The following is a 23,935-nucleotide window of genomic DNA, read 5'->3' as shown; positions in this document are numbered from 1 at the left end:
CAACTGCTGATTCCATGCTTATTGGCTCTGCATCTGAAAATGTATGATCAAATTTAGATGCAAAAATTGAACTGACTTGGGTACTTCAAATTAATGAAATATATGAATTATCCTTTATTTTTCTCTGCAGTGGCCTTGTCAAATTGTGGAGTGCTCTGACTCTGCTGGGAATCTACAAAAACAAAATCTGTGCCTTTAGAGTGATACAGGTAAAGCTGCCGATTATACTCCTGACCCATGCTAAACCTGAAACACATTTTTCAGCTTCCTTCATTTGAAATACCCTTTTTCCCTTTTGATTTAATCATTCATGATGCCAGGCTGACCAGTAACTGTTAACATAAAGTTGTTTGTCAATGACACATGACATATTAATGTAAATACCATGTTTCATAAAGTGTGATGTAGAAATCAGTGTACAGAAGTGTAGAACTCTGTTGCAGGATGAAATGCAAATAAAGGAATTCATAGTGCGAGGCCGTTGTTGCGGCTCAGTTCGTGTAAACAAGACGTGCTCTTATAAATCGTTCTTGCATGTGTGATTAGTAACTATCTGGTTTCATCAATCTGTTTTTTGTCAATATTGAATGCTATGCTTGAGGAGAACCATCTCCGGTTCCGGAAGCACCTCAAGACCTTCCTCTTTGCTTCTGCCTTCGCCCCCTCTCTCCCCTGCTGATCTGCTCTCTTGGTACTGTGCACCTGACCACCCTCTGTCCCCTGGGCCCAGGTACCTGCTCAACCTGCCACCCTCCTGCACTGCCTCTTGGCCCACCGTTGCACTGGGGACTGTATCTGTACCCATACAGACCCCCATTTTCTTCTTTTTCTGCACGTATCAGACTTGCCCAGTTATGCTGCCATAAACACAGCACTTGCCACTTGCTGGCTGCACTACCACTGTTTATTGCCTCCATTATTTATTAATTTATTTTTATTTATTATCTGTTCTCCTCTGCTCTGCACTTTCCACTCTCCCCCTTCCATGTACTTTTCACCTTTCATTTCCCATGCACTTCTGCGTTCTCAATATCACTGGGACTAGTAAGATCGTTGTTGTGTTATCCCCTGTTCCCCCTCCCTTGCCTTGTCGCGCTCTGAAACACTTGTGTACGAGCTCAATACGAATAAAATATGATATCATGCTATGGATTACACGTGGGTGATTAGATTATGGCATTTGAACGGGATGTAAGTGTGATAATTGATGATATTGTATCTAAGGAAGAATAGACTAGACATGTTGACAAACCTACCTTTATTGAACAGCAAAAAGGAGTATCATCCAATAAAGATGGTTTTAACTTGCATTTGTTGAGTGGTGGGCAACTGACCATCACACAACAGAGAAATTGACAGTAGAAGTGAATGTGCTTGTAAGATGAAATGCCTTCATTTATTCATTTGCTTGTAAAGCGCGCCAAGCCCAAAGGCATCTGTGCACTTTCTTACACGGAAATATCACAATTGTTACTCAGGTTGCAGTTATTCAGTCACATTCACAATGTTTACAATACTTTACATTTTTTAAATTCTTTGCTGTATATTACATTAGCATTTTGCATTTCGCACATTTCGAAGTAAGTGTCCACTAGTAACATTTTGGCTATGTCTGTAACACAGATGTTAAGCTTTCACTGGTCTTTCCAGCCACTGCCAGCCCCTCGTCATCCCTTGTCCCTCTGTGGTGGCTTAGAAACAATTAAAATGGCACACAACAGAGATTCAAAATGGTTGATTCAGCATGGCCACAAATTGAAAAATTGTGCAACTAACTGTACTGGGAGTTAAGTGAGGTTGTCATTGCGTAAGATGGCGCTAACATTTCATCCTTTTTCAAGAATATTCTACCATCCACTTAGTTTTGTGGTGCTGGTCGGGCATAGCTATCCCTGAAGCGACAACTTGTCTGCAAGGGCGAGTTTTCATCTGCTGGCTCAACACCGCATGCGGCGGTGGCTTGTGGCCAGAAGAAGCTGGTAGGGAGGCAGTGTCGAGTTGGGGACACTGGACGATCCAGCGTGTCACTGATGCACTGTCAGCGGAGAATCTCTGTAGAGTGACTCTCTGAGATGCAGAGGTAATCCAGTGTCAAAGAGTACTCTGGCAATTCCCTTCAGCAGCTTGGACAGAGGGAAAGTACCCAAAGCGGTTTGGCGATGCAAGGAGAGCCAGGAGTTACTTCTTGGTTGTTGGGGCACCCAAGGATAAGGTTAGTCCTTGTGCTGCATATTCCAACTCTGAAAGTTAAAGGGAGCACTTGCAGGGGCGGTTACCTCCAGTGAGTAGGGTCCTGTGTAACAGTATTCTGGTTGCAAGCAATGCTTCTCCAACTGCTGGCCATCAAAAACTTTCCCTTGGGATTGTTAGGGGAAAAGCTTGCCTCTTCTTTGTAGTGTCTTCCTCTCTATGTAAGAGGACTTTTGAGCAGTCTATACTCCCAACAGAGTTCCAGGTGAATCCTTCTTCTTTGAGTCCAAACATGAATCAACCAGGGCAAGGTCCACATACACGTATATAGGCAGCATGCCACAGTGGATTGATCCAGAGCAAGCCTTTTGTTAGGGCTCCAATCCAGTATGCGGTAACAAGTGCTCTTTGTCTTCTGATGCCATACCCAGTGGGCTTTCTCTCCAGAAAGTAGAGATAGGGAGTTTGGGAGTCCTAGCAAAATCCAAGATGATCCGACCCCTATGTGGATGGAAGCTTTCTGCTGGGCTACCCTAACTCCACCCACTTCTTCCGTTGTCCAACATCCAAAGGACTACAGTAATCGTCACCCTCAGGCAGAGTTGTCGCTCGAGGGTCAATTGGGTGGGGGGGTGGCCTATAGCCCCAGGTCTTTTGGTTGTAGCCCTGGATCGCTCAGGGGCTACAACCGAAAGGCTAACTAGCCCAGATACGAGACGGTACCGACATTATCATAGCAGCAGATCTTTTCCAGACCTAGCAACATTGTTGCCCTCAGGTGAGGGATAGCCATTATAATTAAATGACCTACCTTTTCAAGTACCAGTTCCCAGTTGAACCCCCAGTGCCTGTGCCTGTTCACTGAAGGCTGTGACTCGCCTTCTCAAGGAGATACATGGGGAAGGCTTCCTCCGCCTGGCCCTGCATGGTTGGTGTGGGCTCATCCAGCCCAGACGGCTTAATACACATCCGGCCCCGTCATGAATTAGTCACTGGTCACTAAGCGGACCATAAAATACCTTCAAATGCTTGTGGCTGTATACTTATGTAATCTCAGTAGACGCTGCATCAAAACCAGGTATGGCTTATATTTTTTTATCAACTGCCACCAGTCTACTGTAACAACTTCCCATTTTCAAGCGCCCAGGTATCTCAGGGTTTGGTGCGCTCTACTACAAATAAACTAAACTGCTGGGATACATGATTATGATGTTTTGAACCAGAGGTGCATGCAGTTAAATTGCTATCTGTCTGTTGGAATGCAGATGTGACCTTTGAACTTGCCATATTGCCACTACAGGGCAGCAGCTGGGAATGTTGGTAGACTGTCGCAGCAAGGTGCATGGTTGAATTATGCTTTTTGGCAAAGGGAAAGTGGGTTTAAGTAGCAGGCCTCACTTCCAGAATCAAAATTACCTGCTTCATTTTATAGTATAAAAATCAAAACATCTGACTTTTCCACCCTCGCAGTATTACATTCTCTCACAATAGCAGAAATATTACTATGAATTACATGGTAATAAAATGTAACCCTAAGCCACATGTAAGTAGGCGATGCAAATGATTTCACTGACTTTACTTTGGTTTATTTTACATAATTAAAAGTCTCTTTGTGTATGAATCTTATGAACAGCCTCAAACATTTCATAAATGTAGGCTAGCAATAAACTCTAAAATCATGAAGGCACATTTCTCCTCTTTGTCTGGGTCCGTCTAGTTTTTGTGCTGTGCAACGCAATGCAAGAGTCCAAATTGATTGACATTCGGAAGATAAATATAGGCAATCAGTAGTGCCTAAATTAGAACAAGTATTCTAGTCAGAATATTTCTTTTTGCTGCACATATCCTTCACATTAATGATTGATTCATTATATTTAATCTTGCAAAGTTGGTTTAAAATGTGTGCAGCTATAATTAGCGCAAAGGCAGATTAGTCTGACTTTTCATCTTTTGAATGGCAAACTCTTTGAATTAATATTGCCTTTCTCTGTTTCAATCTATGCGTTTCTTTTTCCTATTTGTTATGAGGTTTTCTTGCGTCCTATGTCAAGCATGTAGTATGATACCCAGTAGCCGAAATTGGGATTTGTAGTAAAAAATGAATAGTAGCTTGTGGGTTCCTCAGGATTTTTGGTTATCTAGGAGCTAAGTGACTTGAGCTAGGAGACCACATATTTTTAAAGTGAAACACTGCGAAAGATGCATGAACACACTAAATGAGTTTTGTTAGCTGATGAGATTGAGCAAAGAGTTTAACAGGTGAAAAAAAAAGGATTCCATTGCCAGCCTCAATTTTGTCAGTCTTGGAGAGGTACCAAATAGATGTGTTGCATTCTGACATTGTTTCTTTGTGTGACTTACACTAGCTGCTTTGTTCCGTCTTTAATGCATATTGTGAGGTTTTTCGTAGTTGTCAGCTTAAAGATGGTGTGCACAAAGAGCTAGGCCATAGCCAAAATAGATCTACAGTGGCAGATCTCCAAACTGAGCGAGTGGAGTGCCCAAGGAGAGTTGAAGAAAACAGAAAAGACCCAGTAAATGTCCATCGCCGGACTGCAGTGTGATGAGGAGGGCAACTTGGTTGCAGCATGGTGAGGCGCACTCCCGGAACGACAGGGAAGGCTGAACAGAGGAGCGATTGATGTAGTGAAGGAACAGACATGGAGCAGAAGAAACTAGAAGAGCTGGCTCAGTCATCCCCCATTACAGAAAAGCTAAAATGGGGTGTAAGTACAGCAGCGGCCCCAGGAACTGATTCCAGCTCCTGCAGGACTGGAAAAGGCGAGTCAGGAGGAGGCCAAAGAAGTAACAGTCCTGAGTCTTGGCAGGAAAGAGGAGATGAGGACTGGGAGAGAGGAACAGAGTTCAGAAGAATAGGACCAGGCACAGCAACGAAAACCGCCAAAGTGGGCTAGATACATAACCCCTTAGCTCAAGAAATCTGACGCCTGAAGAACCTCAAACTGCCAAGTGGCAGAGGGAAGGAGGCGGTGAGTCTACAAGGAGGTGGGCCTGACCGCAGCAGGAGAACTGAGGCAGAACACAGAGCCGCCTCCTCCATGGAATAGAGGAGAGGTAAGTGGTCTGGAAAGCCAGCAAGGCCATAAATTTAGGGAGGACCCTGAGGCTTGTGGAGCGTACCCAGGAAATTGTGGATGTTTTATGAAACTGTCTGGTAGGAAACGAGATGACCAGGGAAACCACAACAATGAAGTACCCAAGGAGGACTGGACAGGGCTTTGTGGCATGAGAAGCCTGACGCTGGTAAATCCGCAGAAGCCAATGAAGATGAGATCACAGAAGAAGGCGAAGAGAGGAGGTGATAACAGAACGGGCTGTGTGGAGCACAGTGGGAAGATCAAGGTAAGTCTCTCCAAAGCTCCGGGGGAGCGAAAAGGTAGATGGCCCGAAATGTTAACTCAAGCCACAGTCCCAAAGAGGCAGCAGCAGAGATCAGTGGAACCTGACGGGGCCTGGGGAGCTGTGGAGGCAGACGGAAGTGATCTGACCCACACCAGTGAAAGACCTGATGAGGACAGTGTGAGTCTCCACCACCGCCCCATCCCAATATGAGGTGGTTGCATGCCCATACAAATGCCAAGGGGACGAAACGCCCCACAAGAATCTCACTGAACAATGAGGGGAACAACTGGCAGAAGTTGGGCAGGTTGCACAGAACACAGATCAGTACAGCTCGGGTGGGCGCCGGCGTTGAGAAGACAACCAAAGACAACTGAGGGAGAACACTGAAGGACCACACGGGACCCATAAGAAAGTGGTTTTACCACTTGCAACTAGGCAATCTAGTGCCTGCCTCACCAAATCATGAGGGGCAACCTCATAGAAGCATCTGCCTCAATAAATACCTCCCAATACCTTTCTCAATGTGATATCAAATGAAGGGTGAAGGGCCTCTCCATACTCGCTAACTGTAGAAGGTAGGGAATTGAGAGGGATGGACTAGACTGGATGCTTGGGATAAGCCCTAAAGATAAGGTGGGTATCAGCCACTTTAACCCAAAAAACAATTGACAAATACTCTGATTTCCCTTGGGGGTAAAAACAGAATGAATTGTTCCCCAAGCAGCTGAAACAGAATCTGAGTTCTGCTCAAAAGTCCTTTAGGGACTCTCTGCATAAACCCTTGATGAGGTTTGCGGCTGTGTGTAGGAAACTTCTCAGGAGCTCAAGGGAGGACAAGAGGCCTTCCAGGAGGACATTGCCCCCATATAGGTGGGATAGGACCAGTGCTTGAATGGTGGATCTAAAGCGGTCTAAGGCAATGAAGGGTTGGAGGGAGAGCTGATACCAAGCTGTCTGAGTTTTTCTTAGCTATGTGTGTCTTGAAGGAGAGGTGTTTGTTGATGTGGAACCCAAGGGACTTGGCGAAGGAGGTAAGCTTGGGTGTAAAGCTTTATGGTTGATAGCCAGGTCTGTATGTCTGTATGTTTGGGTGTTTGGTGGTGTTGGTGGGGAGTAGGAATTAGGTCTTGGAGGTGTTGCGCTTCAAGTATGCTCTAGACATCCAAGACTGGATCAGTGAGCGGCAGGTTTTGAGCCTATGGATATCCTTGATGGAGTCTATCTTGAAGTCTATAGCTGTGTGTTGTCAGCGTCTTGGTGGGTGTTGTATGTGGCTAGGAGGGCTCCTATCGGCTCGTATATGGATTGAAGATTACTGGGGAGAGGATAGAATCCTGCGGGACTCCACAGGTGACGGGTAGCATTGGCGATCTAGAGAAGTCCATCTGAAAAAACGGCTTGCGGTTGGCGGTTTAGGGCTTGGACCAGCATACTACAAGGTTGCTGATCCCCATGTGCTGATGTAGGGTAATCCGTAAGCACCTGGTGGTCTACTGTTTCGAAAGCAGCCGAGAGGTTGACTGGAACCAGGAGGCAGGGATGGCCATCGTCAAGGATGTTGAGGGCGTCTTTGACCACTTATATGGTTGCTGCCTACGTGCTGCATCTGAATCCGAATTGGTAGGTTTGGAGGAGATCGTTGGTGTCAATGTGTTGTGGCAGTTGCACCGCTACTTTCACTATGGTCTTAACTAGGAAGGGAAGATGGGGCAATAGTTACCTAGGTTGCCAGGATCCAGAGTAGGTTTTGTTTAGTAGTTTTTTTTTGTTGTTGTTGTTTTTTTTGCAGAGGCAGGATTTGTCCTGTGTTTAGGGTAGATTGGAAGGTGGTGCCCTGAGTTAGGGATCTTTTGATGATCCCCAGGTAGGGAAGGAAAGGTTCTGTGGGGAGGGTCCTGAGGATGGATCCTGGGAGGATGTCATCTGTATACAATGTGGCTTTGAGGGTGGCCAGGATTTCTACCAGGTCCTCTGTTCAGTGTCTTGGTTGTCCACAATGTGGAGATATTGCGAGGAGGGATGCAAGGTGGGTCTGTGGATGCAGAGCTGGCGTCTATGTGCTGGCGAATCTTCCTGATTTTGTCTATGAAAAAGGTGTTGATGGCGGTGGATTTTCCGATGGAGTGTGGTATGGCAGGGTTGGGTAGCGGGTTGATGCACTGCTTGATGAGGGCTCTGATTTTGTTGTCGATTCTGCTATGGTATTCTGATAGTAGGAGTCCTTGGCTGTGTTGATTATTTGTCAGCGGTTTGCTCAGCGTTCCTTGAGGAACGCCCAGTCTGATGCAGTCCTGGAGCAACGCCAGCTTTTCTTTTGTTTCCTGATGACTCTTTTGTTCAAGTTGAGTTCTTGCGTGTACTAGTGTGCTGACGGTTTTGGTTTGCAGGTACATTGTTTCGGAGTTGCATGTCGGTCGATGGAGGCTGACACAGTGATGTTTAGTGCTTCCAGTAGAGAGTCGCAGTTCGGTTGGGCGTGTTCGGTACTTGTAGGTGTAGGTTGGCGATGTCTTTGACTTGAAAGTTTGTCTGTTGGGTTTCTGCTGGGAGTGCCTGACTGTGGTGGTGTGCAGGATGTTGAATGGCACGGCTAGGTGGTCAGACCAGTCAAGCTGGAGAGGAGGGCTGTAGTGAAGGCTTTAGTGCAATACTCCCTGCGGAATCTTCAGGACATTGATGGCAGTTTGGAGGTAAACAAATTATTGTTGAACACTGTCGTACTTGAAGAGGATCCGAAACCGGTACCCCCATTTATATGGGATACATCTGGTCGCTAACCATTGAGTTAATGGTCTCATCTGCCAATTTTTTTGACTAGTTCCTGGTGCTAAATCCTGAAATAACAACAAAGTAACGCCTCTGAACGGCACTCCTCTTTGGGTCCTGGTTTTCTGGAAGGTTAGCTTTTTACTTTTAAAGAAGTGTACCCTTGTCAAGACATCAGGTAGACGATTCTGGCGCTGCTGAAAGTCAGAATAAACTGTGTCTGATCCAGTTTCAGATCTGTTTCAACTAACATGTGAATGAAAACATCAGGCATAAGATTCCAAGCCCTTGTCCGCAAAGTGACAAGGGATCCCCCCCCCGATGCGTATATTATTGTTCGCAAACAATTCTCTGCATACTCCTGTTTCTCATCAACGGAGGCCCGATGCAGCTGAAGTGCAGTGACCCTTTGCTCCAATAGATCATGCGAATTGGCTTGGTCACAAAATGCTGTTTCCATATCACCCAATCAATGTTCAGTCTGTTGTAGATTGTGGGCTAACACTTGAAAAGTACCTTTCAGTTCCTGTAACATTGTAGCCATCTCCTTTTGGATAGATGGACGCAGACACGTGATGTCGCACTTTGTAGTCGACTGCATATCCAGGTTGTGTCTAGGAGCAGTGTCGGGATCTAAGTGGCCACTCGGAATTAGTTTAGTTTGATGAAGAAGATCCTTAATGGACGTTGTCGGCTTATCTTTATTCTTACTGGCCTTCATGATGTAACCACCATTGATATACAAGCACAAATATTAAGAAATAGCCAATCCCCCGCTCCCGTATGGTTGTGAGGGATCCGAAATGTGAGGCGGACAACTTGTTGAAGGTTTTTCAAAAGATGCCATTTTATTAACTTCAAAGACTGGATAGACGCTTCACTATCCCTACCATGACAAGGATTTCCCTGCCTAAAATGAACTAAAGGAAACACTCTAACAAAAAGATTCAGTCCCTCACAATTAAACCTACACCAAGGGTATATATGGCAATTAAACAGCAACAAATACAACTGTTAAATTGACATTAGAACACCTGTTCCTCCTTCTAATATGGGTGAATTCCCCATTGCCAGATTCAATCAGGATTTTGTCAACAGTTCCAAAAAGGTTGAGGAAATGCTGTTGTGTATCAAAGTTCAACTTCAGTTCTCGTTTAGGTTCCAATTTGATAAAACGAAGTTCCAGCTTGTATATAACCAAATGTTCATAAGTGGTTAACAAAGATTTGTGTACCTGTTCACAAAACCACTTGTTTGACAATATTAAATACTTCTACAGCAGTTCACCCAACACTTGCTTAAATGAAATAAATTTGTCAGGATGAGTCTGCCTTAATCCACAAAAACACTTTAGTGGCTCTTCCACTTCTTCAAGATGTATAACCACACCACAGTACTTCAATGGCTTCCACTTGGTATACTACCCTGCCAGGCTTAATAAGACAAAGTTCTGTGCTCTGGTGTACTCTCCTGCCAGAACAGATCAAAATACTACAACATTCTCTGACCTGGTGCACTCTCCTGCCAGGCCTGAACAATGTACTACTTGCAAGTACTTCTGTACTAGCAATCTCTTGCTCCACAACATCAATATAAGAACCACTTCAAGGGAAACAAGAACCACACTGGTGCTGTCTGTTACTCCTGTGTGATTGCCACACTCCTTGCAGGTTATTTATGCTCCACTCCCTCTGAATGTCTTCCTTCAGAAGGGCAGCCTTCCTGTTTCTCCCCTTTTCCACTTACCAATTGCTTATAAGGCTTCTCTTTCAATTTCGCACGTCTTTGGCTTTGGCAATGGGGGTTTAAGTCATTCTCTCTTAGGACCTCCTTTTCATGTGGGCAATAGTTTTTATCAACACTGAAAGTGTCAACAGCCTTCTTCTGGCTTTGACAATTCTGGTTCTTTAATTGCCTGGGCATGTTTCTCTTTTGGCTTTGGCAATGATGGTTTAACTTTTTTCTTATAGATATTGCCCCTTTTTCGTTGCTGGCTCTTATTATGCCACACAATGTTACAATCACACTCTTCTGTTATGGTAATCTAGTTCTAAATTTGACATCTGCGCCGTTTCAAATCAGCTTGGGTCACAACAGAAGAATTGATCTGCTGTATATTGGTTTGGTAGTCAAAATGTTTCTTCTTCACTTGTTTTACTCTGTTTATCACGTTTCTATAGTTAAGGCCCCTGGACTTGCACAGCGGGTGGTTTCGGAGTGCTCCAGGGTCTCATTCTAACAGTGAACCCACCGTGTCTGGCGTGCATGTCTGTTTGCCTCGCTGCCTCCAGGTCCTCTGCTTCTGTTTTCCCCATGCAGTTGGGAAATCTCTCCTTCAAAAGAATTATCTGAGGGAAGAGCACAGAGATATATATCTTCCTCGTAAAATGTTGTGGTGGCGAAGCAGCACACTCGCGCCCAAAGCCTCTCGAGAATATAACCACCCCCAGGTTACACTTGAAGATCCTGTGATCCGGCTGCATCAGACTCCAATATTGCATCGTAGTGCTCTGTCTCCATCAGTCCAAGCGATGCTATGCTGCTAGACCAGTAGTGGGCCACCAGGCTATAAATCCTCCCCTCAGCTCGTCAACATTACGGGGTGTGAACACCAATATCAGGGTCCTGGCAATAAACTTTGCTTGTTCCCAAAATGGAGTGCTGCAAGGCCGTTCCAACTCCCGGGATCGCCCCAGCCCGCATGGGCAAACAACCTCCTTCCAACATGGACGACTGGTACCTGTCGCCCGTAGTGAGAGCGCCAGGCCCTCTCCCAGCTTATTGGAGGAAAGAGAAAATGGATCACCACGGGAATACAACTGGCTTCCCTGCTCCGTCAGCCCAGATCCATATCTTGCTGCTGCAGCTTCCCTGCTCCTAGGAAATCGGCATCGCGCAAAGCTTGGGCACCTCCGTCAGATTTCCAACTTCACCCGGCATTCCGATAATAGCCATCGGGTTATAGAGTAAGGAAAATTAAATTAAAGGACCCATGGAGCCATATTTTGATAACAGAACTGCGTAGCTTAAGAGTTTCACAACTTCATCGGTCTCCATCCAGACCACGCCCCTCCTGAAAGATAGCAGTGAGAAACATCTGTTTTTGTGTAAGCAATTTGCAAGGATGAAATGTGATTCAGCACTATGAATCTTTCCAATAAGTGTCCGAGGACAGCATCGCTCCTGTCCGAACTACAGCAGGACGGCAATTGTAGTTTTGCTTGCATTGTTATCAGTTATCGCTTGTTTAAAATTCTTTGGAACATTGGCTCTCGTCCTAAAAAAAGCTATGTAGCAGTGAACGGACTTTGTTTATACAAGAGGCCTGTGGTGTGCCCAACTCAAGGCTGCTGCTGCTGCTCACCCTGGACTATTGATAAACATCTCAAATATACTGTATTTTAACATTGAAAAAGCTAATCTTGCGGCCTGCATTTCACTAAATATGAAAGTGTTTGCATTGCACTGTGCGTTTTACCAACAAAGCTGTGTTTACAGCTCATACCACATGTCGTTTTAAGCATAGCTAACATTGGGCAGACATGGGAAATCACATGTCATCAATGTGTGGTTGTGGTGTGGAATTTAATATTTGTTTTTAAATTCCTTATGGCGGCCCGTATGTGTGCCGCCATTCCTGTTCATTTAAATTACTCACACTTAAGGTGATTTTCTTGCTTGCCATCACATCTGAAAGACAAAACCGACTCTGTCAAGGTGGATCATTCTCTACATCTTGGAATGTTATGCTCTGGTTGAAAAGGATGTACCTGAGGCTCTCGAAGCCCATTGTTCCAGAGGGGCTGTCACCTCTGCCCTGCAGAGAGGAATTCCTGTCCTGGACATCTGCCAGGTTCTGACATCAGCATCTCTGCCCATATTCACTAAGCATTACTTCTTGTGGGTCAGGATGCCAGTTCTGGTAGGGCAGTCCTAAATGGTTTTCTTGTCTAGGTGGTGACCTTGCTTGCTTCCTCCCTCCCTCCTGATTTACGTATTGCTTTTTCTTTGGAATTCTATCATAAATAAGTAATCCAAGGAAGGAAGAAAGCCACTAAAAGGACAAATTACTTGCCTCTAAATAATGTTCTGTCTTATGGGTGTTCTCCCCACGGATTCCTCCTCACCCTCCCTCCCTACCTGCCCCTCTTGGCGGATAGCCAGTACACCATTGGTTCTACGAACCCTCTGCTTCAGAGTGATTGTGAAAAGGGTGAAACTGAGGTTGAGGGGCGCAGCGCTACTGTATGTACTGGCCTGTCTGGCATAGTCATCAGGCAGAGCCGTGCTACACCACCTCCCGACAGAAAGGTTTCTGAAGTTTGGCTGCACTGGTATAGGGATATTGTAGATGAAGAATCCATGGGAGGAACATCCATCAGAAAAAACATTACTGAGAGGTAAGTCGTTTCTTCTACAGGAAGAAAGAGCAAAGCATTGCTCTTTTTGTACGATACCCGCAGGCTGCAGAACTCTGAAGTGCCACCATGTTTCAACCTCTGGCTCAACGATAATGCAGCTTAGAGTCCTTGTTCTTCTTTAATGCTGAAATGTAAACCAATCTGACACTTTGGGCCTGGTTCACTGAGCATTTTCCAATGGGATTGCGCCATTATAAAATGCTTCTGTGAATCCGGCACTTTATCGTGTCTTAAGCAAAATGGAAATATACATCTCTTTAAATGTGCATTCCCAACTGGTGAATATGTGGCCAAAATTAATTTAGGCTGTGATGGTAAGTGTCATGAAAAGCCACAATGCCTTTTAGTTCTGGCATTCCATCCCTTGAATGTACTTCTCCAGACATATGATGTATTGATTGTTTATACAACTATAGCAATACCAATAATATTTCTTTTAATGTTAGTTTCTTGACCTGCAATGATAGTCATTCTGAAATGTCTACAAATTGGATTTACAGTTTTAATAGTTTATATGTTGTAATTAAATCTTTAATAGAAAAAACCCAAACCTTAGTAATCTTGTTTAAACCTATTACTGTTTAATATGGCGTTAATCCCCCATTCGAAGGGCTGTAACGGCCTGCAGCAAAGCAAGGGCGTATAACAAATAATCTGGGCCGTTACTCCCTTCACCCTGTTCCAGCACTTGGGACAGGGGATTATGGCCATTGGCATTTTCCTTCATACAACGAGAAGCGTGAGGTGTACTGTTGTATGAAGGAAAATCATTTTCCAAGATGGCCACCATGGAAATCGAAGAGGGGCTTCCTATGGAGCCCCTCTTCCCTTTCCATGGCCTCCTGCAGGCGCCATGAGCAAGGAGCGGAGGTGGCGGGAGTGCCGCCGCTGCAGAGATATGCTAAGTTGGTGGGCGGGAGGGGGAGAGAAAAAATAATGAGAGAGGGTGGGGGTAAGACGGCAGCGGGGGAGACGGCCGTCAGGTGTGATGGAAAGTAGGTTTTCACCGGCAGTTCAAGCTTGTGTTCCTAGCCACCTGATTGGCTGGCTCCTCAGCCAGGGTGCTAATTATTTTTGAGCACCAATACTGGACTGACTATGTCACACCCATACAGTTTTGCAGAAAAGCATAATAATTCTTTATAGTGTTGTTTTAGAGAAGCACTTTAATTGTCAGAGAAAATAAAATGTACATTTTTATTCTGTGTGAACCTTACTAGGGACTGGGAGCTGTACAAAGTTAGTCGGACGAAAGCTCTTGCTTCAACGGGGTATAGTGAATAGTGCTGGTAGATGGGAGAAATCGAATTCCAAGTAAATGATTCAAGATAAGTCTACAGAGTTGAGGGCCAGTCTCTTACGTGTAAACAACTATGGAAGGACCTGTGAAGAGATTGGTCTTCAGAGTCCTTTCAAAATTGTAGGAGTGCTGGGCGTGTTTGTCATTAGCTGACCTTGGCTTGCTTGTCTCCTAGAAATATAATGCGGTGTTAATCTTTCAGGTGAGAGTACGAGCAGGTATATTTTTGATTCTCTTGTTACGTTTTTATTTCTCTGCTGTGCAGATTTTACAGGGCTGTATGTGATATCACTGGAAAAACCGTCTGAATCGAAACAAGTTTATTTTTCTCTCATTTTCTAGGACTGTTATAGTTGTATAAACAAACTCCAGTCCTGAATATGTGAGTGTGGATAAAACACTGTCTCCTAACAAAGGTTTTTACTCCAGATAAAATCACTGTATTCGATTTTACAGTTTTGTGCTGCTGATATATCTGCCTTTTTGAAGTTTTTATTTTTCACTGCCCATCACTTGTCTCTTACCAAAACATTCACAATAAGCAGGCACATCAATCCCAATTAACATATCCATTTTTCCTTTAAGGAACTTAATATAGCCAAAGACATTTGTATGCATCTGTATACAATTAAGAAACTCACATTTGTGTATTAGTGTGTTAAGTATGCGCACTTCACCAGTACAATAGGGCAACCTAGTAAAATTGGTCTAATCATTAGCAGCCAGACTATTTTGGTACTGTTGTATATTTCAACGAATTTAACACTAACATTAAAAAATAAAGGATATTTTTTTTAATGAATGTGTTGAGGCCATATGTACATTGTTACTGCTTGGAAAGTGTATCCCCTTAAGTCTCTTTCTATTGGCAGGCAATTGCCATTCCAAGGTTTATCATTGTGGCATGTATGTTGGGAATAGAAAAAACATAGCATAAAAGTAAAAACCTGGAGAGTTAAGTCTTCAAAGGGATTGTTTTGCACAGGTGCCTAATGATGTGCATCTCACTCCTTTTCTGTTTTTCTTCCAGACATCCCCATTTCTGCTTGCTTTAGCTGGCAATAGTAGAGAACTCGTTTTAGACTGAATCTCCCATATTTATCAGAGAAAGGTAAAGTTTGATCAGCATGTTTCAAACGCTCTTCAGACCCATCATGATTTGTGCAGCAGCAGTGCAACAACAGCTGGTGACTGGACTGGTGTCGCCCCGATGGTTTCACAGAACCGCTTTTCAACGGTGTTTACAAATACAGGTCGGCGACCGGGCCGAACTTACCAAGTTGTTTACTCCGATGGATGTCGTAACCTTCTCTGAATTAACTGGAGACAACAACCCATTGCATCTTGATGAAGACTATGCAAAGAAGACCAAGTTTGGGAGGACAGTTGTTCATGGGGTCCTAATCATTGGGCTTGTTTCTGCTGTTTTGGGTACAAAGATGCCTGGACATGGTTGCATTTTTCTGTCTCAGGAGATTAGCTTTCCAGCACCTTTATTTCCCGGAGAAGAAGTGCTAGCTGCTGTAGAAGTGAAAAAGATTAAGCAGTCCATAGCTCATATTTCAGTTTCATGCACTGTGGTCGATAGTGGAAAGACTGTGATGGAGGGAGTAGTAAAGATTATGATTCCAGGGGCTAAAGGATCTTGAACCTTAAAGTCTGCATTGCTGTAATAATATAAGAATGTGTGAGCTGTTACTCGCAGCACAAACGTTTCTTCATGAAACGTTTTACTTCCATCCCAAAATAAACACTTATTTAAATGTGTTTTGACTTGCATATTCTTCTATATTCCAGCAAGCGTTCATAGTTCCAACTTTAATGACATTATGATCTATAATTTCAATGCATAGCTTTATAGTCTGATGCACTAAACACTTCATCATGACATATACTTTTTTGTTATGATTGTTGCTATAAGTAAAAATTGCTGAAGTATCCTGGGCGATCTCTTGGCTGCAGCACACTGTTTATAGATGATTGTGTCAGCTATTCTATATGATTTGGCCAGTGGCTTGCTGATAACTACCGCTCCCTCTTTATGTTCTCCTTAAGGGTCAATTTTTGTTAGGGACATTTAAACCTGTACTTTGCTCCTTGATGCTCGCTTCACAATGAAGACATTAAATATTTTTGTCCAGCTTCATAAACCAAGTAACAATTGTTTTGTGAAGAAATCTTCCACATTGCTATTTGAATTTGCTATGGATGAAAATGTCAGTATTCAACAAGCAACTTGTTATTTAAATTAATGTGTTTTAAAAAAAATGCATTTTCTAAGATATTAAGAATTTTATTTTGATACCCTGCTTGACTGGTGAAATCGGTTGTGTCTGCATGAGCATGCAGTGGCATGCGCTGTACATTAAAATCAACCTTTTTTTAAAATGGCTGTCCATATACAAAGTACATTTTCATTGCAATCCACTATTCATTTAAGCCCAAAGAAAAAGTAAGAACAAATTATTTTATAGTTTATTCTTCTTCCTTCCAGGCTAACCGCATTCCAAATGTGTGGACTGCTAATAGCCACCATTTCAAGCAGAGGACCTCCTACTTTTAAACATTTTTTTTGGTCATCACCCACATGTAAGGTGCTGGCAGGAAACTTCACTTCCCGAGTAGAGGTACATTATCTGAACGTGTTTAAGAATGATACCCTCTTCCTTCTACCAGCACTCTTAAAATGCCAGTGCTCGTTTGGAGTTTTAGTCCTGGCACCTTTGAAAACATCTCTGAATTCCCCTGTCGTTATGTGCACCGTTTGCTTTTTGGCATTTACATTTTAATAGTTTACAAAAATGCATGTACAAGTAATTGATCAAACCGGAACCAGCGGGGGGCGTGGATAACTAGCCTTGTGAGTGGTCGGGTGACTCTGAAGCTCCTGCTGATCCGAAAGAATCCTGCACATGCCCACCCAGCAGATGCACCGCAAACTACTTCCAAAAAGGGGAGAAGCCATGGGAAAATGAACGGCATCCAGCGCGCCAAGAGGGGACCAGATCCACGTTATGAGAAGAGATATTCGCAAAAATTGGTCGCAGAATCTTCACGAACGCACAGCCAAAATGGCCGCCCTGCTGGACAAAGGACCTGGGCGGTCTGAAACTGCAGTGGATGAGGCGGCGATGCTGTAATGAAGAATACACAGCGAGATCGAGGAGGTGCCCATCAAGTAGGCTGAATGTGCAGCGCCAGGACATGCCCGTGGAGAGGATGCGAGATTGGGTTCCCTGGAAATGATGCACAAAGACGTGACCCGGAGGTGCGCGTAACTCGAAGCTACACCACTGAATATATGCGTTGCGTAAGGTCAGTGTGCCTCAGGAGCGGGCACCGCAGACCTGCAGAGACCATACCACCGGGGCGCGACATAAAGCAAAAGCGCCAGACAGATTTGCTGTACCCACCTCCCGCAATGAACTGCAGCTGAGGGACAGAGAGGTATACAGCGCCTCAGTCAGAACCAGTACAGCGCAACAATAACACGAAGAGGGAAGAAAAATCTGCATATGGTCATACAAGGGTCCGCCACTTATGCCCACATAAAATTGCTGCCCAAGGGAACAGAGGACTCGGATGAGCCGAAGCCCATGTAACAAGCAATAAGTGCATGACAGAGCGAGGAGGCGCCCATCAGGGAGCAAAGGCATGCAGTGCAGGGGAAGGCCCGCCAGAAAGGAGTGAGAGCCGGCTCCCGCTGTACAATGCACAGAGACGCGTTCTGGAGGGCTGTGTAGCACAAAGCCACATCCAGGCTGTGAGAGGCGGTGCGCCCACGGCGCGAGAGATCTGCCGAACCATTGTGAACACACCCGTTTGTTAGATTGTATGACAGGCGGAGACCCCCCCCACAACCCCAGATGAGAGGGCTTAACGGCGGGGGTAACCGGGCGCGAATACAAGATACAATACTGAGCCCGCAGTCGGGGGCTCATACCACTGAGGCAAGTGCAACGCCAACAATAAAGGGCTACAAAAAGGAAAGCCGGCGGAACACCACACCATATGACGGCAAGGCACACACCACGAACCACCAAAGGAAAGGTGACCTGACCTAGCAACAGAGGCAGTGGCACGAAATCATACGTGTGAAAGCCCAAGACAGCAGGGCTAGCACCTGGAACACTGGTAAGACCGTCCCACGATACACATTGACAGTGCCTCATACTGCGCCGGTAAATGCGCCATAGACCCGAGAACTGGTACAGCCAAAAGGGGAGGCTGCATGAAACCACATTCAGCAACGCAAAAGAAAGTAACAGTCGATACTGGTAGAGGGAAGCACCCCCAGGGAGGGAGGTAATACACAAAGCGAATCCAAGCCTAGAAAGTATAGCCACAGAACAGATACTTGGGCATGGTGACAAACACAGAAGAGCTCTAACGAGAATAACGTTCTCCTAATCACCAAACACCTAAGAAGTAGCACTTACTGCGAACGCATTCTGACCCCGGCTAGTGCAACCGGGGGCCCCCAAAACGAGAACACGGACCGCGCAAGCCTGCACAAGCCTGTATAACAGATTCTCAGACTCCAAACATCCGAAGCGGGGTCACCCGGAGATAGATATTTGTTTTTAGCCACTGTGCCTTTCTTGTTAGACACTGTACCCATCTAACTAAAGCCACTGTACTGCTTGAATTCAGCCACTGTGCATATTTGACCTCTGCCCTGCAGCCCACTGTGGCTATTGCACACCAGCCTAGCTGTGTGCAATCATATGCCATCACCTGGAAGGTACTTCAATCGCGAACGTGCCACACTATACGGTATTCCACACCATGAGCCTCATAGCCCTTAGCCTGCTAACATACTCACGTCTACTAGTCATCACCCACCAGTCTTCGGGTAATTGCCTCCCCATAGCGTTCAAGAAAGCGCCACATAACCTCACCAACATATCTCTGGCCACCTCCACCATTATGAAACGCCCACTTCCGAGTCCGCCTAACGAGCTTCAAAGCATTCCGTGCAGTCAACCTTCTAGAAACGGCAGGCTCGGAGCAAGACTCTCGAGACTACATTACCCCCTGACTAGAACCCTACCTCCAATTAACTGAAGAATAACGACCCCAGAAGCCTAATGTCCCCCCTCTATATCCTGAAGCCTATAACCATTCCCACTGAAATATAACCCCCCCATTCTACTTCAGTGCACCCCTTAAAGGAGGACTAATAAACGCCAGATCCCTAACTGCACATGCCACGGATATCTGTGACTTGATTTCAGTCGAGAATCTGGACTTTCTCGCCATTAGAATCCTGGTTGCATGATGCTGCAGGACCCCTACTCTCCCTAGTAATCCAGATGATTACACCATACTGAGACCAGACAGAATTAACATGCGCGGCGGCATCCCCATCATCACTAAAACTAGCCTAGGCATGAGATCCACACCCACTATAGTTTCAGAATCATGCGAAACGCTCACCATCAAACTTACTCTAGTCAACTCCCAGACACTGACCATCCACCTCATCTACAGACCACTGGGTCCTATAGGGACTTTCGAGGAGGATATCCACAATCTACTCTCCAACCTCCTCAAAACCTACTTGCCCTAGGAGATTTTAACTTGGGTTACAAGACCCCCTAGACAAAAACGCCACTACCATTGCCAATACTCTCTCTGACCTGGGAATAACTCGATAAACTCTCAAATCTACCCATATCAAAGGGAGAACCCTCGACTGGCTAGCAGACTACAACTGCACTGCAAATATTACATCCATCGTCCCACAACCCTGGACAGACCACTTCTTCTTGGCTTTCGAACTATCCACTTCTAGACCACTCCCACCCACCATGGCCTGTCATGTCCAGCAAGAAATAAAGAGCATCACTAAGGACAAAGTGATTCTCGCGATCTTACCCACTCTCAACCAATTAATGGACCAATCAGACCCTGCAACACTCGTAGACGAGTATAACAAAATATTAACCACCCTCGACAACATAGCCCCCTAAAACTCAGACCGAGTAAACACTAAGCCCACTTAAATAAATGGTTCACCCCGGAACTAAATGACATACGTCTACTCAAGAGGAGCTGCGAAACAGCATGGCGGCATATCCCCTCAGAAGCCCACAAAAACAAACTAACGGAAATCTCAGCCCACTACAAAAAGGAGATTTACCTGGCCAAGCAAAACTCATACACCAAGCGTATTTCTAGTGCCAACTCGAACATGACAGAACTCTTCACCATCCTCAAGGAACTAGAGCCTCCCATCCCCATCCCGGACACATGCTCCAAAGAAAAAAGCCATCCTCATCCACCATCCCAGACCAACATTCTGAACATGGACCCAACCCCCCCCTCCTCCTAAGGAACAGGACCAAACAGCACGATTTAGGTTCTCAAAAACCTCTATTCTTGAGGTGGAGAAGTCATCCTCTCTTAAGCCGTCCAACTGCCAAGGTGGCCCTTGCCCTGCCCAGCTTATAAAATATGCTGCCAGAGATCTCTCCCCATTTATTACGAAACTTGTCACCGCCTCATTCGTGTCCGGCACTGTACCGACCAATCGGAAACAATCATGGGTACCTCAGCTTAAAAAGTAACATCATACCCACCAATTACCGGCCCATCACGACAAATTGCGTATATCCAAATTCAAAAATTCTTGGAACAACATAAACTCCTAGGAGCACACCAATCAGGATTCCGACCCCAACACGGCACTGAGACTGCTCTTATTGATTTGAAGGCACAAATGGATGACCTACGCGATAAAGGTAAAATGGCTCTCCTTTTGTTGTTGGATCTATCGGCTGCTTTTGACCTTGTGTACCACGGGGTCCTTTGCAGTCACCTAGACTCAGTGGCACATTTTTCCAAAGAGGCCATAATCTGGATTGAGTCTTTCCTCAGTGACAGGACTACGAGGGTGTTCTCCCCCTCGGCAGCGGCCGACCTGATCCCCATCCTGTGCGGAGTTCCTCGAGACTCTTGCGTCTCCCCTACCTCATACAACATATTTACTAAGCCCCTTTTTGATTATCTGGACCATCTTGGTATCACCTACACTTACTATGCAGATGATACCCAGATTCTCCTCCCTCTTACTGGGGATTGCAATAAGGTTTTGGCCTTGGTAAATAGGGTGTATATCATCATCCAGGCATGGATGGCAACCCACGGTCTATGCCTGAATGATGATAAAATGGAGCTTATCATCCTGAGGAGACACTCTAACCTCAAAAATATAGACCAAGACTACTCCTCTTTCTTGATAGATGGTAATACCTTCAAGGTCTCCAAGGAGGTGAAGACACTTGATTTCTATCTAGATTCCACCCTCTCCTTTGACAAACGGGTGAAATCCATGGCATCTGCCACAGCTTACACCTGTAAACTCATTCGAGCAGGCAAACGCTTCCTATCTGAGAATAATTGCATCATCTTAGCCAGAGCCCTGATTCTTTCGAGGCTCGACTATTGCAATGCCCTCTACATAGGTGCCAACAAATCCATCATCCACAGAATCCAAATTTTTCAAAATAATGCTCTGTGAGCAGCTCTTGCCGTGACAAAAAGATCGCATATATCCAACATCAGGCGCCAAAATAACTGGTTGTCCACAATCAAATCCATTTAAAAACTGCATCCCTTGTTCACAAAGCTCTGAACAGTGCCGCACCCAGCTATCTGACGGACAAATTCCTAAAGAGAAGCTCCAACCGACATGCATGAGTCTCCAATGTCAACAGCCTCATTATACCTAGATACAAATTGATGAAGGTGGGGGCAGCTTTTGCAGAAATTCAGATCCAACTACATCAACCTACTGAAAGCTGCTGATGATTAGCTTCAGCCCTTACCCACCCTTGAGACCGCCCAGTGTAGTCTTGCTAGTGGCTGCTCATAGATATATAGTCTCGTCCGACTAGTGTCTCACTGTCCCGATAGCGCTTGTATCTATGCGGTCCTCTGTATTCTGTAATTTCCTGGTCTGTATATATTATGCTTGCATATTTTCTGTATAGAACTGTATATATCTGTATATTATCCGCAACCTTGTAACTTAAGCCTTGCATTGTCTGTACTGCTGCGCCCGGCTACCTCCAGGTTTGGTGCGCATTGTAAATGAATAAAACAAACAGACGGGGATGGCATCAAAACTGCCTAAAACAAAAGGGAAGCAACCCACTATGGAGGAATATACTACACCACCACAACCAACATAAAGCGCCAGAAGCAAAGAGAAGAACTCGCAATTGGACACTGTACCAGAGCGCAATGATCAACAGATCCTGGAGGTGATAGCAGACCTAAAGGTTGCATGGGAATACAAACTAGAAGCAGCCATGACTAACCTCAAAACGTCTCTTGAAGTCAAAATTGACACAGTACAAGTGGACGTTAACTTACTGAGGCATGACGTAAAAGCGAAAGCGGAATGCACAGGCGAGCTGGAGAAAGAAGTCAAATCGAACACAACCGCCTGCGCGGAAAATGCCTCGTTGATCCACATACTGCGTCAACAAGTGAGCAACCTGGAAAACAGGGCTGAGGAAGCTAAGGGACAGGCCCGAAGAAACAACATACACATTGTAGGGCTCCCAGAAGGTGAGGAGGGAACAAACCCCACTGATTATATCAAAACTATGCTGATACAAGAAATCGAAGGAGGGGCACTCGCCCAAGGATTGACGGTGGAGAGAGCACATCGAGCACTAACAAGTAAACCGGCGCCGGAAGCCCCTCCGAGGCCGATCATCGCCAAGATATTGAACTATCGAGATGGGGAGAAAATCCTGGAATACTTCCGTTAAGGTGGCACAATAAGGAGGGCATCCGGGTCAATAATGGCATACCCCAGACTACACGCTCCAGGTGCAAAGACGACGACTAAACTACGGCATAGTAAAGGGATTACGCCAATCAGGCCACAAATGCACGCTGATGTACCTGGTGAAATTGAAAGTATTCCACAAAAACAGGGCACTGTTCTTCGTAACTCCGGAAGGGGCTATGGAATGGTTGAATGCGCAGAATGGCCTGTCGGGGATGGATGACCAGCGGGATGGCGGAATGGACAAGTGAGGCGGAGACAAGTGAGGTGGTGTATAAATAATGAAAGTGGGACTTGAATATAGATCTGCAAATAGCAGTAGGATGAAGAGCTATGGATATGGGTGGGTAGTGCATAAATTTGTATAAATGTGGGAGATACGGAAAACCCACACTCACACCCCATTAGATAGTTTAGTTGGGTTGCCAGTAGTGCGGCAACCCCCTGCTGTGTTCTTAGTACTGGCGTAGCCAGGGTAGGACTAAATGCGGGATAGCCTGAGATCCAGGGATGGAGCTGGGCAACAGTTGGGGACGGGGAGGGTATGGGGAAGGGGGAAAGTTAGGGAGTTTGCAGTGGAATTTGTCAGGGAACGAGCTTTCATCCATGTGCTGCGGTGCACCAGACGGTGGATGAGGTAGGACAGAGACAGGATGGGATACGGATAAGGGATGGGGGACCTCCAGATAGCAACCTGGAATGTCCGGGGACTCAACAGCTACTTGAAGAGCAACAAGATTATGTACCTGAGCAGGCAAAAAATAGACATAGCCCTATTACATGAAACACACCTCACAAAAGAAAAACAAGAGATGATTGGGGAAAAAATGGAAGGGGACCACTATTGGAGCAACGTATTGAGCATATGCCAGGGGGGTAATCACTTGGGTCACGCCGCATGTACCCTTTCAGTTATTGCAGTCGACAGTGAAGCTGGATGGGAGAATGGTGGTGATGAGGGCAATGCTGGAAAATAGAAAGGTGAGCATTATTAACCCATATGCCCCAAATCAAGACACAGTGGCCTATTTCAAGGCCGTGTATGGCAAAATCAGTCTGTATATCGGGGGCGCGGTCATCTGGGGAGGG

The 23,935-nt window shown here is 45.4% G+C and overlaps 2 protein-coding genes and 1 long non-coding RNA gene across 3 annotated transcripts in view; 2 read left to right on the top strand and 1 right to left on the bottom strand.

The window, feature by feature from the left end:
• The window catches only part of RPP14 (ribonuclease P/MRP subunit p14), an 86,450-nt gene extending 70,022 nt beyond the window's left edge, over positions 1–16,428 (top strand). Inside the window, exons 5-6 of the mRNA XM_069643771.1 lie at positions 131–209; positions 15,071–16,428. Of these exons, the coding sequence (XP_069499872.1) occupies positions 131–209; positions 15,071–15,127 (136 nt within the window). The 3' untranslated portion in view covers positions 15,128–16,428. The remainder of the gene's footprint in view (positions 1–130; positions 210–15,070) is intronic.
• Positions 1–23,935, bottom strand: part of LOC138566455 (uncharacterized) — a 215,505-nt gene that overhangs the window by 82,457 nt on the left and 109,113 nt on the right. The window lies entirely within an intron of this gene.
• Positions 15,168–16,428, top strand: HTD2 (hydroxyacyl-thioester dehydratase type 2). Its single transcript, XM_069643770.1, has one exon. The coding sequence runs from the start codon at positions 15,168–15,170 to the stop codon at positions 15,687–15,689; it is 522 nt and encodes a 173-aa protein (XP_069499871.1). The 3' UTR covers positions 15,690–16,428.

The sequence above is a fragment of the Ambystoma mexicanum genome, chromosome 2p (genome assembly GCF_040938575.1).
Source record: "Ambystoma mexicanum isolate Mex_15411 chromosome 2p, UKY_AmexF1_1, whole genome shotgun sequence".
In the NCBI taxonomy this organism is placed as follows: Eukaryota; Metazoa; Chordata; class Amphibia; order Caudata; family Ambystomatidae; genus Ambystoma; species Ambystoma mexicanum.
The sequence above is the reverse complement of the archived record's forward strand: the minus strand, read 5'-3'. Positions and strand labels throughout refer to the sequence as shown.